The sequence below is a fragment of the Nesoenas mayeri genome (assembly GCF_963082525.1).
Source record: "Nesoenas mayeri genome assembly, chromosome: 5".
Lineage (NCBI taxonomy): Eukaryota > Metazoa > Chordata > Aves > Columbiformes > Columbidae > Nesoenas > Nesoenas mayeri.
Window position 1 is genome coordinate 68951282 of NC_137548.1, and position 17737 is coordinate 68969018.

A 17737-nucleotide genomic window follows, 5' to 3' on the forward strand; every position below is an offset into this window, starting at 1 on the left:
AAATAAATCCTGCCCAGCCCGCTCTTTGTCTGCACACGGATGACCAGCAGAACCGAGGCGCAGCCCGCACGGGGCGGGCTGGGAGCTGCCAGGGGATGCCTGGAATAAACCGGCACTTCGGGCACATAGAGCGGGAAAAGCGCCGGTTAAACGTGCCAGGGTACCCGGAGCACTGAGGCACCGGGAGATCCCGGGGGACGGGGCTGGGGAGGGTTATTTGTGCTAGGGGAACAGTCTTTGTTCTCGCTGCCCGGGGACGGTGACGTGACCGCACACGTCGCTGCTCCCTTGGGCGCACAAACAGCCCGTGATGCCCCGCGAGGGTCCCCACGCGTCACACCCGGGTGGGGGTGCAGGTGTGCAGGGGAGAAGCTTCTCCCTCTGTGTTTCCTGATGGCGGTTAACGGCGGCAGCAGGGGCCAGGGGCCGCCGCTCCATTTCCACCTGCCTTGCCGTCCTTGTAGACCCCGGGGCAAACCCACCAGAGCATTGCAAAGCTTGACAGCCTCTTTTCTTTACCAGTACCGGGAACTTTTAAGTGGTTTGTGAGTTTAACCTCGAGCTCCACCCCTCCATCCCCTCCCCTGTAAAACAGCAACAGCTGCCTCCCTGCAATAGCGGTAAATTTGTGGGATAAAGTGACCCAAATGTGGGAACTCTGAGGGTGCCACAGCATGACCGCGCGTGTGTAAGAGCTGTGACAGCCACAGGTATGAGCACCACGGATCAGGAACAGGCGTTTCATCAGGGCTCGTCTGCCGTTCTCTGTAATTAAAGCCCAGGCTGTGCCGGAGCCGCGGCGCAGCAGCTGGTGAGCGATGCTCTCTCGCAATCACAGCGGTTCTGGTTCAGTGGCCGCGTCGCTCTGGGCTGTTCGCAGGATCAGAGCAGCCCCGGCTCAAAGCAAAGAGCCAAACCCGCGGTGCTGGGACCAGGTGCCAGCCTGTCCCGCAGTGATATTCGCAGTTCCGGGACGTGGAGGTGAACCCCTGGAACACAGTCACCTGGCAGCTCCACACAGCTTAAATTTAATTACCTTCCAGACGCTAAATGCATCGAGAATTGATTATTGGGGAGCACACTGGACACAGGAACGTCGGTTCACTCCCTGCGCACTCACCTGGGGATGGCGGATGGGGTGATTGTCCCTGCCATGGTGCAGGGTCTGGGGTGGCACCATAGTCAGGAGGTTTGGGGGCATTGAGCTCAGCCCCAAACTTTGCTCCCAGGAGCCTGCAGTTCATGAGCAGCGAGCGCCAGCCCCACGAGCCACCCCCAGGACTGGTTTAACTCGCAATGAGGCTTTTGAAATCCCGGAGCAGGGCACAGGACACCAGGGACACCCGCGGGCACAGCCCCAGCGACCGGCCTCCCCACCTCCCTCCAGCAGCAACTCACCTTGGCACAGCCCGAGAGCACCGAGTTTGCTGGTGCTCAGCAAAGCAAAACGCAGGTTGTGCCCTGGGGTGCACCAAGCAGACACCCCAGGCCCCGGGAGCTGGTGTCACTGGGGCTGGTGTCACTGCGGCTGGGTGCGGGTTTCGCTGTTCCCCGACACGCCCGTGGGCTGGTCCAGCCCTGGGAGCCCCGTGCGCCCGCCCTGCGCCCGGCTGCCTTCTTTCTCTCCTTTCTTTCCTTCCTTGTCCCCTCCCCTAGAGCCAGCGGGTCGCTGTCCCGCGGGATCCGGCGCAGGAGGCGGAGCAGCGGGAGCGGGGCGGCCGAGCCCTCCCGCGGGTCGGGGCGCGGAGCGGGCGGGGCAGCGGCGGGACGGGACGGCAATAAACTCGGCATTTCTAAAACAGGGAAGACCAAGCACCGAGCCGCCAGGTCGGGTCGGGTCGGGTCGGGTCGGCCGGAGCGGCGCGGGAGGAGGCGGCTGCTGGGGGCCCGTGGCGCCGGGGGCGCTCCGCAGGTAACGCGGTTCTGCTCCGCTCCCCATTCCACTCGATGCCGCTTCGGGCTCGCAGGGTTCCGGCAGGGTTCGGCAGGGTTCTGCAGGGTTCGGCAGGGTTCTGCAGGGTTCAGCAGGGTTCTGGCACTGTTCTGCAGGGTTCCGGCAGGGTTCCAGCAGGGTTCCGGCAGGGTTCTGCAGGGTTCCGCAGGGTTCAGCAGGGTTCTGGCACGGTTCTGCGGGGTTCCGGCAGGGTTCGGCAGGGTTCCGGCAGGGTTCGGCAGGGTTCTGTCACGGTTCTGCAGGGTTCCGGCAGGGTTCCAGCAGGGTTCGGCAGGGTTCCGGCAGGGTTCGGCAGGGTTCCAGCAGGGTTCTGGCACGGTTCTGCAGGGTTCCGGCAGGGTTTCGGCCTCTCCCCACACACATGCTGCTCCTCTCTGCTCCCCAGCCCCACTCAGCCCCCTAGAACCCCAACCTGCACCCCCCCTGCCCTCCCCACCATTCCCATCCCCGGGGATGCTGCAGCCCACCCATCACCCACCACCGCCTGGTATCTGCACCATCCTCTGCTGCACTCCGAGCGACACAACCAGGGTGTCCCCAGCCCTGACATGTAGAAAGTGATACCCTCGGGTGTCCATCACCATTTTGTGCCCCGCAGCCTGTCCATGGCCAGCCTGCAGGCTGTCGGGGCTTCCTTATTTCCAGCTATCCAAATGAAAGTACTTATGAGCGACCCACCCGGGCAGGACCAAATGTCCGAGAACTGAGAACAGCGTGTCCCCATGGGCACAGGCTCCTCACCACCCCAGTGTCGCGTCTCCCATCCCTTCCCCTGTGAACGCTGTCTCATCCCCACCCCCCGCTCTCCCGCCCCTGCTGGGAGAAACCCAGTTAATACTTCAGGTGTAAATCCTTTCCAGCTGCTCAAGCGGAACGTGCTGTCAGCGTCCCCGCGTACCTTGACCCACAGTGTCACCCCACGCCTGGCACCGGGCGGCCGTGCCGAACGGAGCGGCGTGTCCCTGCAGCCCAGCAGCGCTGGGACGTCCCTCCCGGTCACAGCAGCACCACCATGGTTCCTGCAGGGCCCGGCCGGCCCCAGCAGCTCCGCACCCACCCAAAACCAGTTTGCAGCGCAGAGCGCCCAGAGGCAGCCAGAGGGGCTTTGAGCCCGGCCCAGCCGTTCTGCTGGATGTGGCCATGGTGGCGCTGCCTCTCGGGAGCACCGGGACCGTGATGTCCTTGTTGTTCCCACACCGTCCCCAGAGGACACAGCACCCGCACCGAGGGCTCTGTGGGTGCTGGGGTCGGAGGAGCCACTTGGCCGTGTGCTCCCGCCGCCCCTTTCCACGCTGTGGTTCACCGGTGGGGTGCGGTGTCCTCCCGGGACCCCTCTTCCCGCGGGGTATCACAGTGGCACGGCCGATGGCACAGCGCCAGCGGAGGAACAGTGCCGCCGGTCCCCCACACTGTCCCCACGCTGAGTGTCCCAGCACGGAGCCCCACACCCCCACACCAGCCTGTGTCACTGTAAATAAACCACCCCGCTGCTTAATTAGCGATGGCCAGGGGCAGGTGAGGCTGGGGGCAGCCCCGCAGCCCCCACGGGTGCTGGCAGCTTGAGGGGTCCCACTGAGCCCCCATGGGTGCTCACTGCGGTGTCACTGGGAGCTGTCGCACCAAAACCCCCACAGCTGAGCTGTGACCGCAGCTCGTGTCCCCTCGCTGGCCGCTGCCTTGAGCCGAAGCCGCGTTTTTAATGTCCTGCAGACCCAGTTGGTCATTAATCGCCTTCTGCTCATAAATTCAAGGTGGGGACAGCCAGGCTGCGAGCCAGCGCTTTGTGGGGAGGGCAGGTGACACAGTGCCACCAAGCACGAGCAGGACACGGTGTGGCTTTGCCCGGAGCAGCACCTGCTGCCCCCCAACCCGAGCGGCTGGGGGGAGCGATGTGGAGTGATGGGGAGCAGTGGGGACCCCGGGGCCCCCATGCCAGCCCAGCCGGGGCTCACAGAGCCCTCTGTGCCCTGTCCCAGGCCCAGCCCCGTGCAGAGGCGGGTGGACTTTGTCCCCGGAAGGCGCCGGGACGCGGGGCCCTCCCGGGTGCCCACGGTGATGCCGGCAGCTCCCCGCTCACACCAGAGCCCGCCATGGCAGGTAAGCTGAAAACCAAACTTTCACCCGTTTCCAGCTGGGAAGGACCCAAAGCTCCAGGTCGCCCCGCAGGGCGGGCGAGGGTCCGTCCCAGCCCCCAAAACCAGCTGAGCCTGTTGTGATCAGCCGTGCGCTGCCAGACCCCCGCAGAGCTCGCTTTTCCGGGGAAGCCCGTCCAGCTGGGAGCTGGATCAGCTGCCCCAGCCGACCCCCTTCCCGCTGTGCCCCCAGACCTCTGCAGCGTGTTCCCCACGTTCCTCGTCCCGGCCGCCAATGAGACGCGGGAGCTGGCGCTGGGGACGCGGGTGGCGCTGAACTGCACGGTGCGCTGGGCCAGCGCCGAGCCCTGCGAGCCCGTCCCCGCCTGGAGCAAGGACGGGCAGTGGCTGGGCAGCGGCAGCAGCCAGGACAGCACCTGGTGAGGAGCCTGGCGAATGTCTGTCTGTCCATCTGTCTGTCCGTCGAGGCAGATCACGGCATGGCCCGACCCACGGCCACCCCATCTCCCCCCAGGCTTGGCCAAAACGCCTCAGAGCGGCTCCTGGCCAGCGTGCTGCAGCTCAACCTCACGCAGGACAGCGACTTCGGGGTGTTTGCCTGCTGGGTCAGCAACGCCACGGCCACCTTCACCCTGCGGCGAGCGGGTAGGGACGTGCTGGGGACAGAGACGGGACACGCGCTGCCTGGGGCACGAGTGGCAGCCCCATGGGGACCGTCACTGCCTCCGGGCAGCGCATCGCGGTGCAGCCCTACCCCAAACCCATGAAACCTGTGCCAGGGCCACACTCACCGTCCCCCCGCGGTCCCGCAGAGGTGGCCGGGCACGTGTCGGCGGTGGTGGCCGCGCTCCTGGTCCTGGCGCTCCTGGTACTCCTGGCCGGGCTCTACGTGCGGTGCCGCCTGAGCGTGCGGCTCTGGTACCGCAACCGCTACGGCGAGCTGGAGCTCAACGGTGAGCAGCCGAGGGGGCTCAGGGGGCATCCTCCTCGGGAACAGCCTCCTCCCGGTGTCACACCCCTGTCCCCACGGCTGTCCCCAGACGGGAAGCTGTATGATGCCTACGTGTCCCACGCCGGCGCCCCGGATGACCGCAAGTTCGTCCACTTCATCATGAAGCCGCAGCTGGAGAACCGCTACGGCTACAAGCTGTTCCTGGACGAGCAAACGATCCTGCCCAATGCAGGTGCGGCTGGACCCAGGGGGTCGGATGGGGCGTGACACCAAATCCCTGACACCCCTTTGCTTGCAGAGCCCTCGGCAGACCTGATCATGAACGTGAGCCGGTGCCGGCGCCTGATCGTCGTCCTCTCGGTCGCGTACCTGGAGCAGGACTGGTGCAACAGCAGCTTCAGGTGGGCGCAGCTCCCGCCCGCGCCGGGGAGAGGGGCGGCGGGGCCAGCACCAGCCCACCGTGTCCCTCCCTCGCAGGGAAGGGCTCTGGAGGCTGCTGGAGCTCTCCAGGAAACCCATCTTCATCGTCTTCGAGAGCCAGTACCGGGAGATCGCCCACCCCGCCATCAGCCTGCTGCGGCAGCACCGCGGCGCCGTGACGCTGCTGGTGTGGCGAGCCGGCTCCATGGTGAGAGCTGAGCAAACCCTGTCCCGCTGGCACCCCCTTTCCCTCCCCGGCACCCCCTTTCCATCCCAGCACCCCCATTTCCATCCCCAGCACCCCAGGTTGTGTCAGCCTCCCCGCAATGCGCTGGGGCTGCTCCTCGTGCTCCTACAAAGTAGGTCGGGGCACTTGTCTTTAGGAGGCACTATTTTCAAAAATCCAACCAAAACAGCCCTGGCTCGGGGTGCGCGCTCCCCAAACCCGCATGCCTGGGAGCCTCGGTCGAGCGGCGAAGCTTTGGCCCGCGGCTGCTCCGGCCATTTTGGGGCCGGGCGGGGAGCCGGAGCTCGGGAGCGTCCCGGCAGGTCGAGCCGGTTCCTCTGCCGGTGCACGGGCACGCTGCCATGCCGGGAGTGCTGCCATGCCGGGAGTGCTGCCATGCCGGGAGCGCAGCCCGAGCCTTGGTCCAGAGCCCGGCGCTGGGGAGGGTCAACTGAGACCCACAGAGCCCCCCCAGCCCCACTCGGCTGCTCGGGGTCCCCACGCAGCTCCTCGCCCCTGCAGACGCCCTCGTCAGACTTCTGGAAGGAGCTGTGCCTGGCCCTGCCGCGCAAGCTGTCCTTCCCGGGGACCGTGGGGGACCCGCAGACGCAGCTGCAGGAGGACAAGGACCCCATGCTGATCCTGCACAGCAGCTACCTGGACAGCGCTGGGGACCTGCACCCAGACGGAGACCTCGGCACAGGTCCTTGTCCCCTGCACCTTCTCCGGATGTGCGCGGGAGGTCACCTCTGGGCTCCGCGTCACCCTCCTGCGGCAGGCAGGACGGGTTCGGCCCCTTCCCCCCCACTCACACCCGCCTCCCTGCTCCCTGCAGGCCTCCGAGGGTGGGGGTTCAGGAGCCCCAAGCCCCCCCGCATCGGCGGCCCCGGCGCTGCGGTGGCCGCGGGTCCCGGCGCGGTGGAGGACACGCAGCCCGGGGACAGGCAGAGACCCGAGATCGACGTCTCGGACCTGGGATCACGCAACTACGGCGCCCGCACAGACTTCTACTGCCTGGTGACAGAGGACGACATCTGAGTGGGGCCAGGAAGGGCAGCGTCCCCCTCCCACGGGGCCGCAGGGACACAGGGCACGGCCAGAGGAGCCCGGGCTGTGCGGTGGGACCAAAGCCAGGGTCTCGGTGGAAGGACAGGAGCTGGCTCCTTCGGGCAGCTCGCTCTGCGCCGGAAAACCATCACCAGGGTCAGCCCGGCCCCTAGTGCCAGGGCACCCTTGGGTGCTGGCCCCCTCCCTCACCATGGGCGGCAGGACACGCGTCCCATCTGACGGACACGCTGGGATGGGGGATGCTCCCCGAGAACACCATGTTCCTGCCCCATCCCAGGGGCTGGGAGACACCCGGCGGGGCGGCTGCGGCACGCTGTGCCCCCCAGAGCCCCCCAGCAATAAAACGCTGCTGCACCCAGCGAGTCTGGTCCAGCTGCAGGGACCTGGGTGCCCCCGGTGGGTCCGTCCCCACCCTGGGCAGGGGGGCTGGCAGCGCTCTGCTGTGTCCTGTCCCTGGACAGGTGTCCCTGCACCAGTGTCCCCAAGCAGTGCCCAGTCACGGCGAGCACGGTGTCACCGCAGCGTGAGCCCCACTGCACGCCTGTGTCCCCTCCCGTGTGCCAGTTGAGCACGGGGACAGGTGGGCACGTTCAAGGCCTTTATTTCGGGGATGCTCAGGGAATTTGTACATGGAGAGCGGGGGGACAAACACACCGTGACACCCCCGTGCCGTCCCACTGCGGGGGCCGCCCCAGCCCCAGCCCTGGGTGCGGCCCCTCTGCCAGCGCTGCCTGGCGTCCCCCCCACCCCCTGTAACTACTCAACCTCATTTCCCAGAAGGAGCGCGGTGCCCCCAAGCACAGGGACGCCCCCAGCACCAAACCCGCTGGCAAAGCGAAGCCACCCGCAGCCCCCCAGCCCCGCTGCTGCCGTGCAGGGAGAGCACTGGGCACCAGGGACATCTTGCCACACGCTGGTGACACCGCCCAGCACACACCAGCGCTGGCCCTGCCCCAATCCTGCCCATGCAGCACTGGGGTCCCAGCCTGAGCACCCCAACCGGGCTGTACAGGGACAATCCCCGCGGGGTGCAGGGCTGGGGACTGTCCCACGGGGCGCAGGGCTGGGGACAGTCCCGGGGGCGCAGGGCTGGGGACAGTGCAGCTCCGAGGGCCCCTGGCCCCTGGCAGCGGGGGCACAGCCTCAGCCACCCCCTCACAGCCACCCCGCAAAACCCTGGGCAGCCTCTCTGACCTCCCACCCCCTGAGCTCCGCGCAGCCCTGTCCCCCGACCCGGGGCAGAGCGGGGACAGCCCCCGGCGCACCCTGCACCCCCAGCACCCCGTGTGCGCAGTTTGGGGTGTCCCCAGCAGCACAGCTTTGCAGGACCCCCCAGTGCTCCTGCCCTGCCCCGAGACAAGCCGAGCTTTGCAGCAGCTTCTAGGAACCCCTGAGTGCCACAGGGCTGTCCCCACCACCCAGGGTCCCAGCGGGGCCCCTGGCAGAGCCAAAAGCCGTTGCTGCGGCAGGAGTGTCCCTCACCAGGGAAGGGGACGTGGCGCAGCGGGAGGCACAAGGGATGCGGTGAGGACTACGCGATGGAGCGGGTTGGGCGACGAGCGGTGTCCTGGGGCACGGCCGGCAGCAGGAGCGCCCGGGGTCAGGGTGGGCGGCCTGGGGGTGTCCTCACAGGCCGAGGAAGTCCTCCTTGCGGTACCCCTTCTGCAGGGACACAGGTCACCGTCACGCCAGGGACAGCAGCACTGGCTCTCCCGCCCGAGGACACCCCCACCATGCTGGGCACTGGGAATGCCAACACAAACCGCCCTGGTACAGACAGGGCCACGCTGTCCCCATTTTGTGCACATGACTGTCCCCACCCCACTGGCACAGGTGTCATCAGAGGGATGATGCTCTGGGGACATCCCCAGCCCTCCAGGAGCGGGGCGTGCGGAGTCAGGGCATTCCTGGCAACACTTGGGCGATGTGGCTGACGGGGTGAAGCCCCTGGCCCTGATTCCGCTGGGATCCACCCCTGGGATCTACCCCAGGATCCACCCCTGGGTCCCAGCGGCAGGGGGGCTCGGGGCACGTACCATCTTGAAGTCGCGGTGCAGCTTGGTGTACTGCCACATGTTGCCCAGGAGGCTGGCCGCTGCTCTGGAGGACTTCTCATTGTCTGAGCTGGGACAGGGACAGCACAGTGAGTTTTGGGTGCCGCTGGCTATGGGGGCTGCCCAAGGACGTCACCCAGAGGGGCCGAGAGGGTACACAGAGAGCTCCCACCTGTCCCTTCTCTTCTTGATGTAGAAGAGCTTCCTCAGGCCATCAAAGTAGACGATGTCGCGGGCGGCCATGGGACTCTCCACCACCAGGTTGTTGAGCACCGCGATGATGTTGACGATGACATCGGCAGGCGGTGCCTTGTCCCCCACGCTCCCCGGCAGCTTCTCGATCAAGTGGCTGACCACCTTGGTGGCTGGGGGGCAAAGGCATCACGTCAGGGCTGGCGGCCAGAGCCAGGGGACAGGCAGCAGCCTGGGGATGAACCTCACAGCCTCCTGGGGCAATGGGGGGACAGAGGGTGTCCCCGGCGCTGCCCCCGCAGTCCCGGTCCCCCAGCACTCACACATCTCGTCCTTGTTGCGTGCATGGCGGGACAGGTTGCGGATGAGCCCGGTGAGGGAGCGGAGCTGGTGGTGGTCGGCGGTGCGGACGCGGTCCAGCACGGGGTTCAGGATGCGCTCCTGCTCCAGCGCCAGCCGGCTCAGCACACCTGCCCACTGCCGGGAGACACCCGCTTGGGGACACTGCTGGGACCACAGGCCACCTCCTCCCTCCCCATCCACCTCCTCCTCCTGCTCAGGGAGACCCAAGCCCATGACAGAGCCCAGGGAACGGCAGCAGATGTGCCGGGGGGTCAGTGGGAGGAAAAGGTTCTTCACACAGAGGGTGCTGGACACTGAACAGGCTCCCAGGGAGGGGTCACGGCCCCAGACTGACAGTGTTCAAGAAGTATTTGCACAACACCCTCCGACACACGGTGTGAACTGTGGGGCTGCCCTGTGCAGAGACAGGAGCTGAACTCCATGACCCTTGTGGGTCCCTTCCACCTCAAGGCTCTCTGTGACTGCCCAGGTGGGGAGCAGCACAACGGCCACATCCCCACGCAGGGCAGGTTGGGACCAGCCCCCCAGGCGTGGCTGTGCCTGCCCAGCTGGTGGGGACACCCCGGAGGACAGGCCAAGGCCAGGGACGCCCCTCACCCTGCGGTCCCCGGCGGTGATGTTCTGCAGGGCGCCCGAGGCCGCCTCAGTGGTGTGCTTGTTGAGCTCGCAGCGCTGCAGCAGCCGGTTGTAGATGCCGACGATCTGCGGGTTCCAGAGCCACTCCATGCCCTTGGGGTCCTTGGAGACCTCCGTGAAGGTGACGATGTCCGCGTTCAGGTAGTGCTGGGGTGGAGGCAGCACGGTTAGGCTGGTCAGGGATGTCCCCTCTGCAGCACTCTTCGTTGCTGGTGTCCCCTCGTCCCCCCGTCCCTGGGCTCAGCGCTGGGCAGCTCCAGGCAGGTCACCCCGGCTGCGTCACACCCCGTGGCACAGCCAAGTGGGGTTCAGCACCCTGATTCACCCTCCGCTGAGCTCACCCGTGTGTCTCACCCATCAGCCAGGGCCGGTGTCCACCTCCACCCCAGCGTCGCCTCCGCCAGCCGCTGCCCAACGCCAGCCCCGCCCCGCTGACACGGCCATGACGGTGCCCACCCCTCCCAGCCGCTCACCTCCCGCGCTTTCTTGCTCTGGGGGCTGAAGCAGCCCACCAGCTCGCCGGTCACCATGCCGCCGTTGCGCCGGTGGCCCTCCAGCCGCTGCAGGGAGGACGGGGGCATCTCGTCGTACAGGCGGTACGAGAGGTTGCGCAGGACGCAGACGGCATTCTCCACGCTCTGCGGGGAAACGTGGGGCAGGGGGTCAGTCCTTGCGCCGCCTGCCAGGGCACCTCCAGCTGGCGCGTCCCCTGGGCCTCTGCGGCCAGAGCCACCCGGGGGACACCGGCAGTGGGTGCCCCCCTGTGCCAGTAAGCCCAGAAGGAGCCAGACTGGTTTTTCCAACGTCACCTCGAGATGTGCCTTTGCACCACGGTGCTGCAGGAGGGAGGGAGCAGCACCCGGACCCCCAGCTCCCGGGCTCACCTTGTCCTCGGACTTGCCCACCTCCAGGGAGCTGTTGACGTAGTGGATCATGGCGTCCACCAGCCCGTGGCACTCGCGCATCTTCTGCCGGGTCTGCTGGCTGGCAGAGCTGAGGTTCCTGCGTGGGGAACGTGGGCACATCATGGTGAGAAGGGGCTGCCCCACAGCCGCCCCTACCCCTGGGCACCGCCACGGGGAACCCCTGTCCCATGGGGCCAACCAGGCTTTGCCTTGGTGCACGAGTGCTGCAAGGGATGGGGACCCCAGAGACGAGCCCTGGGACCTCACTCCCCCCATCTGCAGCACAGGGTGGGGTCTCTTCCTCCCCCCAAAACTCCACCCACAGCAGGAGGGCTGGTGCTGGCCCAGAGCAGGTACCTGAGGAAGCCCGTGGAGTTGTAGAAGATCTCCGCTTCCGAGGGGTTCTGCTGGATGACACCCGAGCCCCCCAGCCCAGAGAGGGGCACCAGGACCGTGTCCGTGAGCTGCTCCAGCGTGTCCCGGGCCAGGCGGTCCTTCAGGTTGTCACTGGAGGAGAGGTTCCACAGGATCCCTGCGCAGAGGGGACCCTCAGGCCCGGCATGGCTGGGGGCACATCCACCCCACCCGCCTCACGGGGGCTCGTGCCGACCCCCGCAGCCAGGAGCGGCCACGGGACAGGGTGAGTAACAATGGCACAAAATGCTCACCCCCGTGGAGCGCCACCCCAGCTTTACTCACGGGGCGGGGGGACCAACGTGCTCCTCCTGGGGGAGGAGGACCCCTGCCCAGCCCGCCACCGTCCCCGACCTGTGACATTCTTGCGGAGCTCGTCATCGGGCTCCCGCAGCGTCCTCATGAGCTCGTAGATGCCGTTCTCCTCCACCAGCGCCAGCTTGTTCTCAGCGTTGTCGTAGATGAGGTTGCGCATGGCGCCGGTGGCATGGCGCTGCACCTCCTGGTTGGGGCTGTTGAACAGCTTCACCAGCTTGGGCATGGCCTGGAGGCTGCGGGCCTGGGGGGACAGCGCGGCGCGTTGGGAACCCGCTGGGGCTCCCGCGCCTCCCCCGCCCCCCGGTGTTCCCCACGGCAGGGGGCTGGGGCAGCCCCTCCCCTCGCTCCGGTGCTCACCTGCTTCTTGGCGTTGCCGTCGCTGTAGCACTTGTGCTGGAGGTAGGCGGCACCGAGGACCTGCAGGTTGGGGTCGCTGGCGATCAGGTACTTCACCGCCGAGGGCAGGTCGATGTCGTCGAACCTGGGAGCCGCGGGAGGTGAGGGACAGCACAGGCAGGGCCCCCCAGGGCTCCTCCGCCACGTCCTGCCTCTTGAGGGGACCCCCCACCTGCCTTCCTCCCCACCAGCACCCCTGGGGCACGGGACAACAGACACGGCTGAATCTCCTGCCCTCGTGCCCCAGGATGTGCCACAGGCCACATGCAGGACACGCTCGGGGGTCAACCCACACCATGGTCCATCACCATGGGGCCAAATTGTGCCCACTGTCTCACCCCTCCTCCCGCACCCCTTGTAGCAAGGGAACGCCAGACGAGAGATGGGGGTTCTGCCCTCAAACCGGCCAAGTGACCTGGGTGGGGACAAGGCCAGGCGGTGGCAGAGCAGCCCGGTGGCACTCACCCCCCCGCGTGGCGGCCGAGCAGCGTGCCGTGCCCGTTGTACAGCTCCATGGCGCGCTGGTCCTGCAGCCGCTGGCCCGACTCGGCCAGGCTGCGCACGGAGGGGGCGCGGGAGCTGCCGTGCTCCCCCAGCCCCAGGTAGGAGCCCCCCATGCCCGCCGCGGCGCTGCCAAAGGAGCCGGCGCTCAGCCGCGAGCGGTTGTTGCTCTGGAAGCGCTGCAGCGTGCGCATGGCGGGCGCGCGGATGGTGCGGCTCTGCGCCACCTCGCTGCCCTCCAGCCACTCGGACGGGGCCTTGGCGGCCGAGCCGGCGCTCAGCTGCCTCTCGAAGGTGTAGGAGCGGGCGAAGCCGCCGTTGCCTTGGCTTTTGTAGAGGGGCCGGTGCCCCAGCGGGTCCAGCTGCTCCGAGATGACACTATAGCGATCGTCGGCCACGGCGGGGGGCGGCAGCGGCCCGTCGGCCAGGCGCAGCGAGCGCAGCGAGAGCGTGTCGAAGTTCTGCCGGGGCCGGTAGTTGCGCTCATGGAAGGAGCTGGGCCGCGGGGAGGTGCTGGTGGCCGGGGACACGGCGTAGCCGGGGCCGTAGCCGCGGCCCTGTGCCAGGCCCCCGTTGCTGATGGTCGCCACCCGCTTGTGCGAGGTGAGGTCCACGGCCGAGCGCGAGGACCAGCCGCCGCCCTTCAGGGTGCCAAAATCCTTCTTGGGCAGCGGCTGGTACAGCTGGGGGAGAACACTGGGTTATGGGGTGCCCACAGCCCTGTTCCCGCTCCCCACTGCGGGGAGAGGGATGGACGGAGCCAAGAGCGTCCCCTGGCGCAACCAAGGCTGCAGCCAGCGGCTGCATCCCCGGCTGCCACGGCGATGGGCGCTGGGGTGGGGGACAACAGCCCCCAGCACGTACCGAGGCTTTAGGGTCCAGGCCGTTGCTCTGGGAGCCGGAGCTGAAGGAGGAGTGCAGGGCTGCGCCATACTGACCGCCTGCAGGACCGAGACGGGGTCAACGTGAGACCGGGGGACAAGGGAACCCCTGACTCATGCCCAGGGACCTGCTTTGGGAGCCATGGCGGCGTCAGTGGCACCGGGGGGACGAGGGAGCGGGAGGACGCTGCCGTCGCCTGCCCGCTGCCCGCGGGAGCAGGAGCGGCGGCCGAGCTGAGCAGTGGCCTCCCTGCCTTTCATCGTGCCCTGGCGGCGAGGCCACTAATTGCCACCTGGGCAGGGAGGTGGCGGCTCAGCCCGGTGCCCTCTGCCACAGCCGGATCGGCAGCCCAGGCACCCCCCAGAACCGGACCCAGTTCCACCACCCGGGGACAGGAGCCCGGCAGGGACCCGGCCACCCCGCTGCGCCCCACGGGGCCACGGACGGGCACAGGGAGGACGAGGACAGGGAGCGTGACCCACACCCGGGGGTGCCGGGGGTCTGGCAGCCCCGGCTGGGGAAGCGGCGCCGCAGCGGGTGAAGCGGCAGGGCGGAGGCCGTGAGCGCAGACGTTAAATGGAGGCGCTTGGAGCCCGGCCAGCGGCGCCGTTCAAAGGCCAGGGAGACAGGGAGGGATCCGCCACACGGGAAAAACCTCCCCCCAGCCCAAAGCGGGGTGCAGGGACCCCATAGTGCAAATCACCCCCGGGGCAGGTGGGGAAACTGAGGCATGACCCCTGAGCGGGGAGAAACGAGCCCACGATGGGGCCGTGCCGCCCCATCCCCAGTGCTGGGGGTGCAGCAGGGGGCTCGGGGTCTCAGCCGGGGTGGGGGTGACCCCCCGGCCCCAAGCTGGGGCATAACCCAAACCCTGGTGCCAACCGAGGGCTCCCACCGCCCCTGCTGACACACGTGCCCGGGGCGCGGGGCGCTCACCTCTGGTGCCGTCGGCGTGGTCGGGGCCGTCGGGGCGGGCAGCCGCCTGCCCCCGCAGCATCATGCGGATGCGGACCTGCTCCTGGACGCGGGCGCTGCGCAGACGCTGGGCCTCGGCCGCCTCCCGGCCCCGGCCGTCCAGCTGCCGGTCCGAGGGCAAGGCCAGCGAGCAGACGCCGGCCTCGGGCTGCAGGGCCGACAGCAGGAAGGGGTTGGCGGCGGCGGCGGGGGGCTCCTGCATGGCTGCGGTGCGGCCCAGCCGGCGCGGCCGCCCTGCGCAGGTGAGCGGCGGCGGCTCCCTCGGCCCCAGGGAGGCTCCCGGCACGCCCCGCCGCCGCCACGCCTCGCCGGGAGGGAGGGGACCACACCGAGCACCCGCCGACACCGCGACACCGTCACCAACACCGTGACCGACACGGGCACCCGGGGGCGACCTCGCAGGGACGAGGGTGCGGGGGAGGCGGATGGCCCGGGGTGACCGGGATGGTCGTACCTGCGGTGAGAGGCACCCCCAGGCAGCCTCCCCATTGCCCCCCAGAATCCCAGACAACCCCAGCAGTGAGCCCCAGACCTATACATGGCCACAGCAAAGAGCCCCAGACCCCATGTTGTCCCTATGGCAAGACCTGGACCCCCACATGGTCCCCCAGAGCAGCCTTCTCATTGAGCCCCAGACCTCCACATTGTCCCTTCAATGAGCCCAAGACCCCCAAGCAACCTCCCAGGAGAGCCCCAGACCCCCACACTGACCGTCTGGCAAGCCCCAGACCCCTGCATAGCCGCCTGGACCCCCACATTGTCCGTCTGGCCAGAACTGGACCCCCACATGGTCCCCAGACCTCAACATTGTCCCTCTGGCAAGTCCCAGACCCCTGCATGGGCTCCCAGGAGAGCCCCGGACTCCCAGGCGGCCCCACCACTGACCCCAGCCCCGGCAAACCACCCCGGCACAGGGGGCCAGGCTGCCCAAGGGCCGGAGTGGGGGCTAATTGGCGGTAATTACTGGCCTGGCCTTCCCTGCTTTGCTTTTCAAATTAGCCGGGGAATTAAAAAACAACAACAGTAATAAGAAAGAAAAGGGGGTGGCTGAGCGCCGGCAGGAAGGAACGCGGTGACTCAGCCCTGCCGTGGCACAGGTACTAATTAGGCTCGCCCCGCCCGCCCAGCCACCCCGGGTGACCCCAGCATGGCCGCGGCGGGGGACACCACGTTCCCCAGCCCGCCGTGCCCGGGCCCGGCTGCCGCCATCCCCGCGGTGCCATCCGCACCGCTCCCTCAGCCCGCCGGCCGAGCCGCTCGCTGCTGCGCCGAGCGGTGCCCGTGGCCAGCGCTGCCCGCGGCCGTGCCCGGCGGCTCGGCACAGGGACCGGCCGCGCCAGCCGGTGCCAGCCGTTTGCAGGCCAGCGTGGCGACGCGGCCCAGGCAGCGCGACCGGGCTCAGCGCCCGGTGTCACCGCTCGGGACCCGCCTGGCAGCCGCGTCACGGGCTTTGCCGGATGGGGTTTACAACACCCGGCGATGACAACGCCGGGATGGTGTTGACAGTGCCGAGACATTGATGACAACGCCAGGATGACTTTTGCGCTTGGTTAGGAGGTGAAAAGGGCGGCTCTCCCCGCGGAATGTGCCGCCATCAGCAGGAGCAGCGGCTGATGCCAGGGCGGGGTGGCAAGAGCTGCGGGCGAGCGTTCTGGGGTGTCTGTCCCCGCTTTGCTGGCCTCCCCGAGCCCCAGTGGGCTGCAGTGGGTGCCACCATCCCACCGCGCCTGGGGACCGATGCTGGGGGGGACCCACCTCCCCAGTTCCAGGGGTGTCCAAGGACATCGCAGGTTTACCAGGAGCACCCACTTTGCTTGAGGGTCACACCTGACCCTTTTGGGGTGCAGCACCCAGGGGTAACCCCAAGGCCCCCCCTCTTCTCCCAGTTCAGCACCACCCCTCGGGAGCGTCGGCGGGTGCCCGAGTTTGGCAGCGCTCAGCGGGGCGCTCCCAGCCCGCATGAATCACGGGCTCCCCGCAGGAGCAGGCGGGGAGGGCGGTTCGCTCCCCGTGCAAGCCCGTGCCTGCCCCTTGTCCCCGCGCCAGGCACCAAGGGGCGCAGGGACGGCCCCGGGAGCCCCTCTGTCCCCTCCGGGGTCCCCAGGCCTGCTGGCAGCCCCGCTCCCCCAGGCTCTGCCTCCCTTCCAAGCCCCCGTCCCCTAGCACAACACCACCCTGCAGCTTACAGATGAAAACTGGGGGGTCTTAGCAGGGTTTGGAGGGGTTCAGGCAGGTTTGAGGCTGAAACCGGCAGGACTTGCCTTCTACGTGGGTTGTTAACAGGGGAAGGGGTTGGGTGGGAGCAGGGATGCACCAGAATGCTTCAAATCCAGCAAAGCGTCACACACAAATAAACCCACAAACATCTGCAGCAAAGCGGGGGGATTCCCGAGGGATCTGGCCAGTCAGGGTGACGCAGGGTTAAACAAACTCGGCCTGGGGGTCCGTAACATAGTCACTGACCCCCCACCTCCTTCTGTGGGGTGACAGAGCCGTGTCCCCAGGGAGACCCCCAACTCCTGGCTGCATGCTGTCCCCTCCCGTCCCTGCGCACCACCGAGTGCCTGTCCCCAAAACCGGGTCCCCAGGGGAGCCCGTGGCTGCCGGTGCCACCAGCAGTTCAACTGGGGAGTGGCCGCGGTGGCACCGCGCAGCCTGGACACGGCGCACGTGTGCCAAGAGCCACGCCAGGGAAACTGAGGCACGAGGAGAAACAGAGCTTTGGACAAAGCTGCCGGACCCGCCACCCGCGCTGTCCCTCCCCACGCTGCACAGGGATTGGTGGCACTTCAGGTGCCACCAGCCTTCCCCGGGGACCCGCGCTGGGGACAGCCCCCCGACGGGCACATACCTGGCTGGGCGGCCCTGGGGGGCCGTTGCCCTGCAGCATCTCCAGGCAGGCGGGTGCACCCCTGTGTGCCGGCGGGTGCACCCCTGGGTGCTGGCGGAGCCCCGGCGCGGGGTGGGCGCTGGCGGCGGGGCGGGCGTGGGACCCGCCCCGGGACCTCGCCCCACCCGTCTCCTCCCCGGGGTGCGATGTGCGCTCCAACCCGCTCCCCTCGCAGCCACGCTCGGGATTTCGGGGCTCGGGGCGACCCCGCCAAGCGCCTCAGCACGGCTGGGGTGCCACGGGGGCCCGGGGGTCCTGCTGCCCCACCCGGGCAGCGCAGAGGCGTCTCAGCCACCTCCGTGATGCTCAAAAACACCATCGGTCCCACCACCCCAACGGCCACAGTCCAACACGTCCCTCCCACTGCATCCTCTGAGCCCCCCGGCACCCATGGGTGCAGCACGGAGGGTCTGGGGCTGCCGAAAGGAGCCGGCGGAGGGGAGGCAGAGCTGGGGGGGGCAGGGATTTTGGAGCACGGGGGCTGCCCCGGGGGTTCGC

At 68.3% G+C, this 17737-nt stretch overlaps 2 protein-coding genes across 2 annotated transcripts; one reads left to right on the forward strand and one right to left on the reverse strand.

Moving 5' to 3' along the window:
- Window positions 1–95: 95 nt before the first annotated feature.
- On the forward strand, window positions 96–6683 carry SIGIRR (single Ig and TIR domain containing; the record flags this gene model as incomplete). The annotated part of the gene is made up of 11 exons (XM_080345338.1): window positions 96–160; window positions 1657–1912; window positions 3931–4051; window positions 4280–4466; window positions 4562–4692; window positions 4860–5000; window positions 5088–5231; window positions 5298–5400; window positions 5477–5627; window positions 6168–6348; window positions 6481–6683. The coding sequence occupies 11 exons, from the start codon at window positions 96–98 to the stop codon at window positions 6681–6683; spliced, it is 1683 nt and encodes a 560-aa protein (XP_080201464.1).
- A 1656-nt stretch (window positions 6684–8339) lies between these two features.
- PKP3 (plakophilin 3) lies at window positions 8340–17239 on the reverse strand (the record flags this gene model as incomplete). The annotated part of the gene is made up of 14 exons (XM_080344674.1): window positions 8340–8375; window positions 8750–8837; window positions 8940–9132; window positions 9283–9436; window positions 9920–10105; window positions 10432–10596; window positions 10843–10960; window positions 11221–11395; window positions 11632–11836; window positions 11953–12076; window positions 12457–13175; window positions 13357–13433; window positions 14311–14497; window positions 17201–17239. The coding sequence occupies 14 exons, from the start codon at window positions 17237–17239 to the stop codon at window positions 8340–8342; spliced, it is 2466 nt and encodes an 821-aa protein (XP_080200800.1).
- Window positions 17240–17737: the final 498 nt, after the last annotated feature.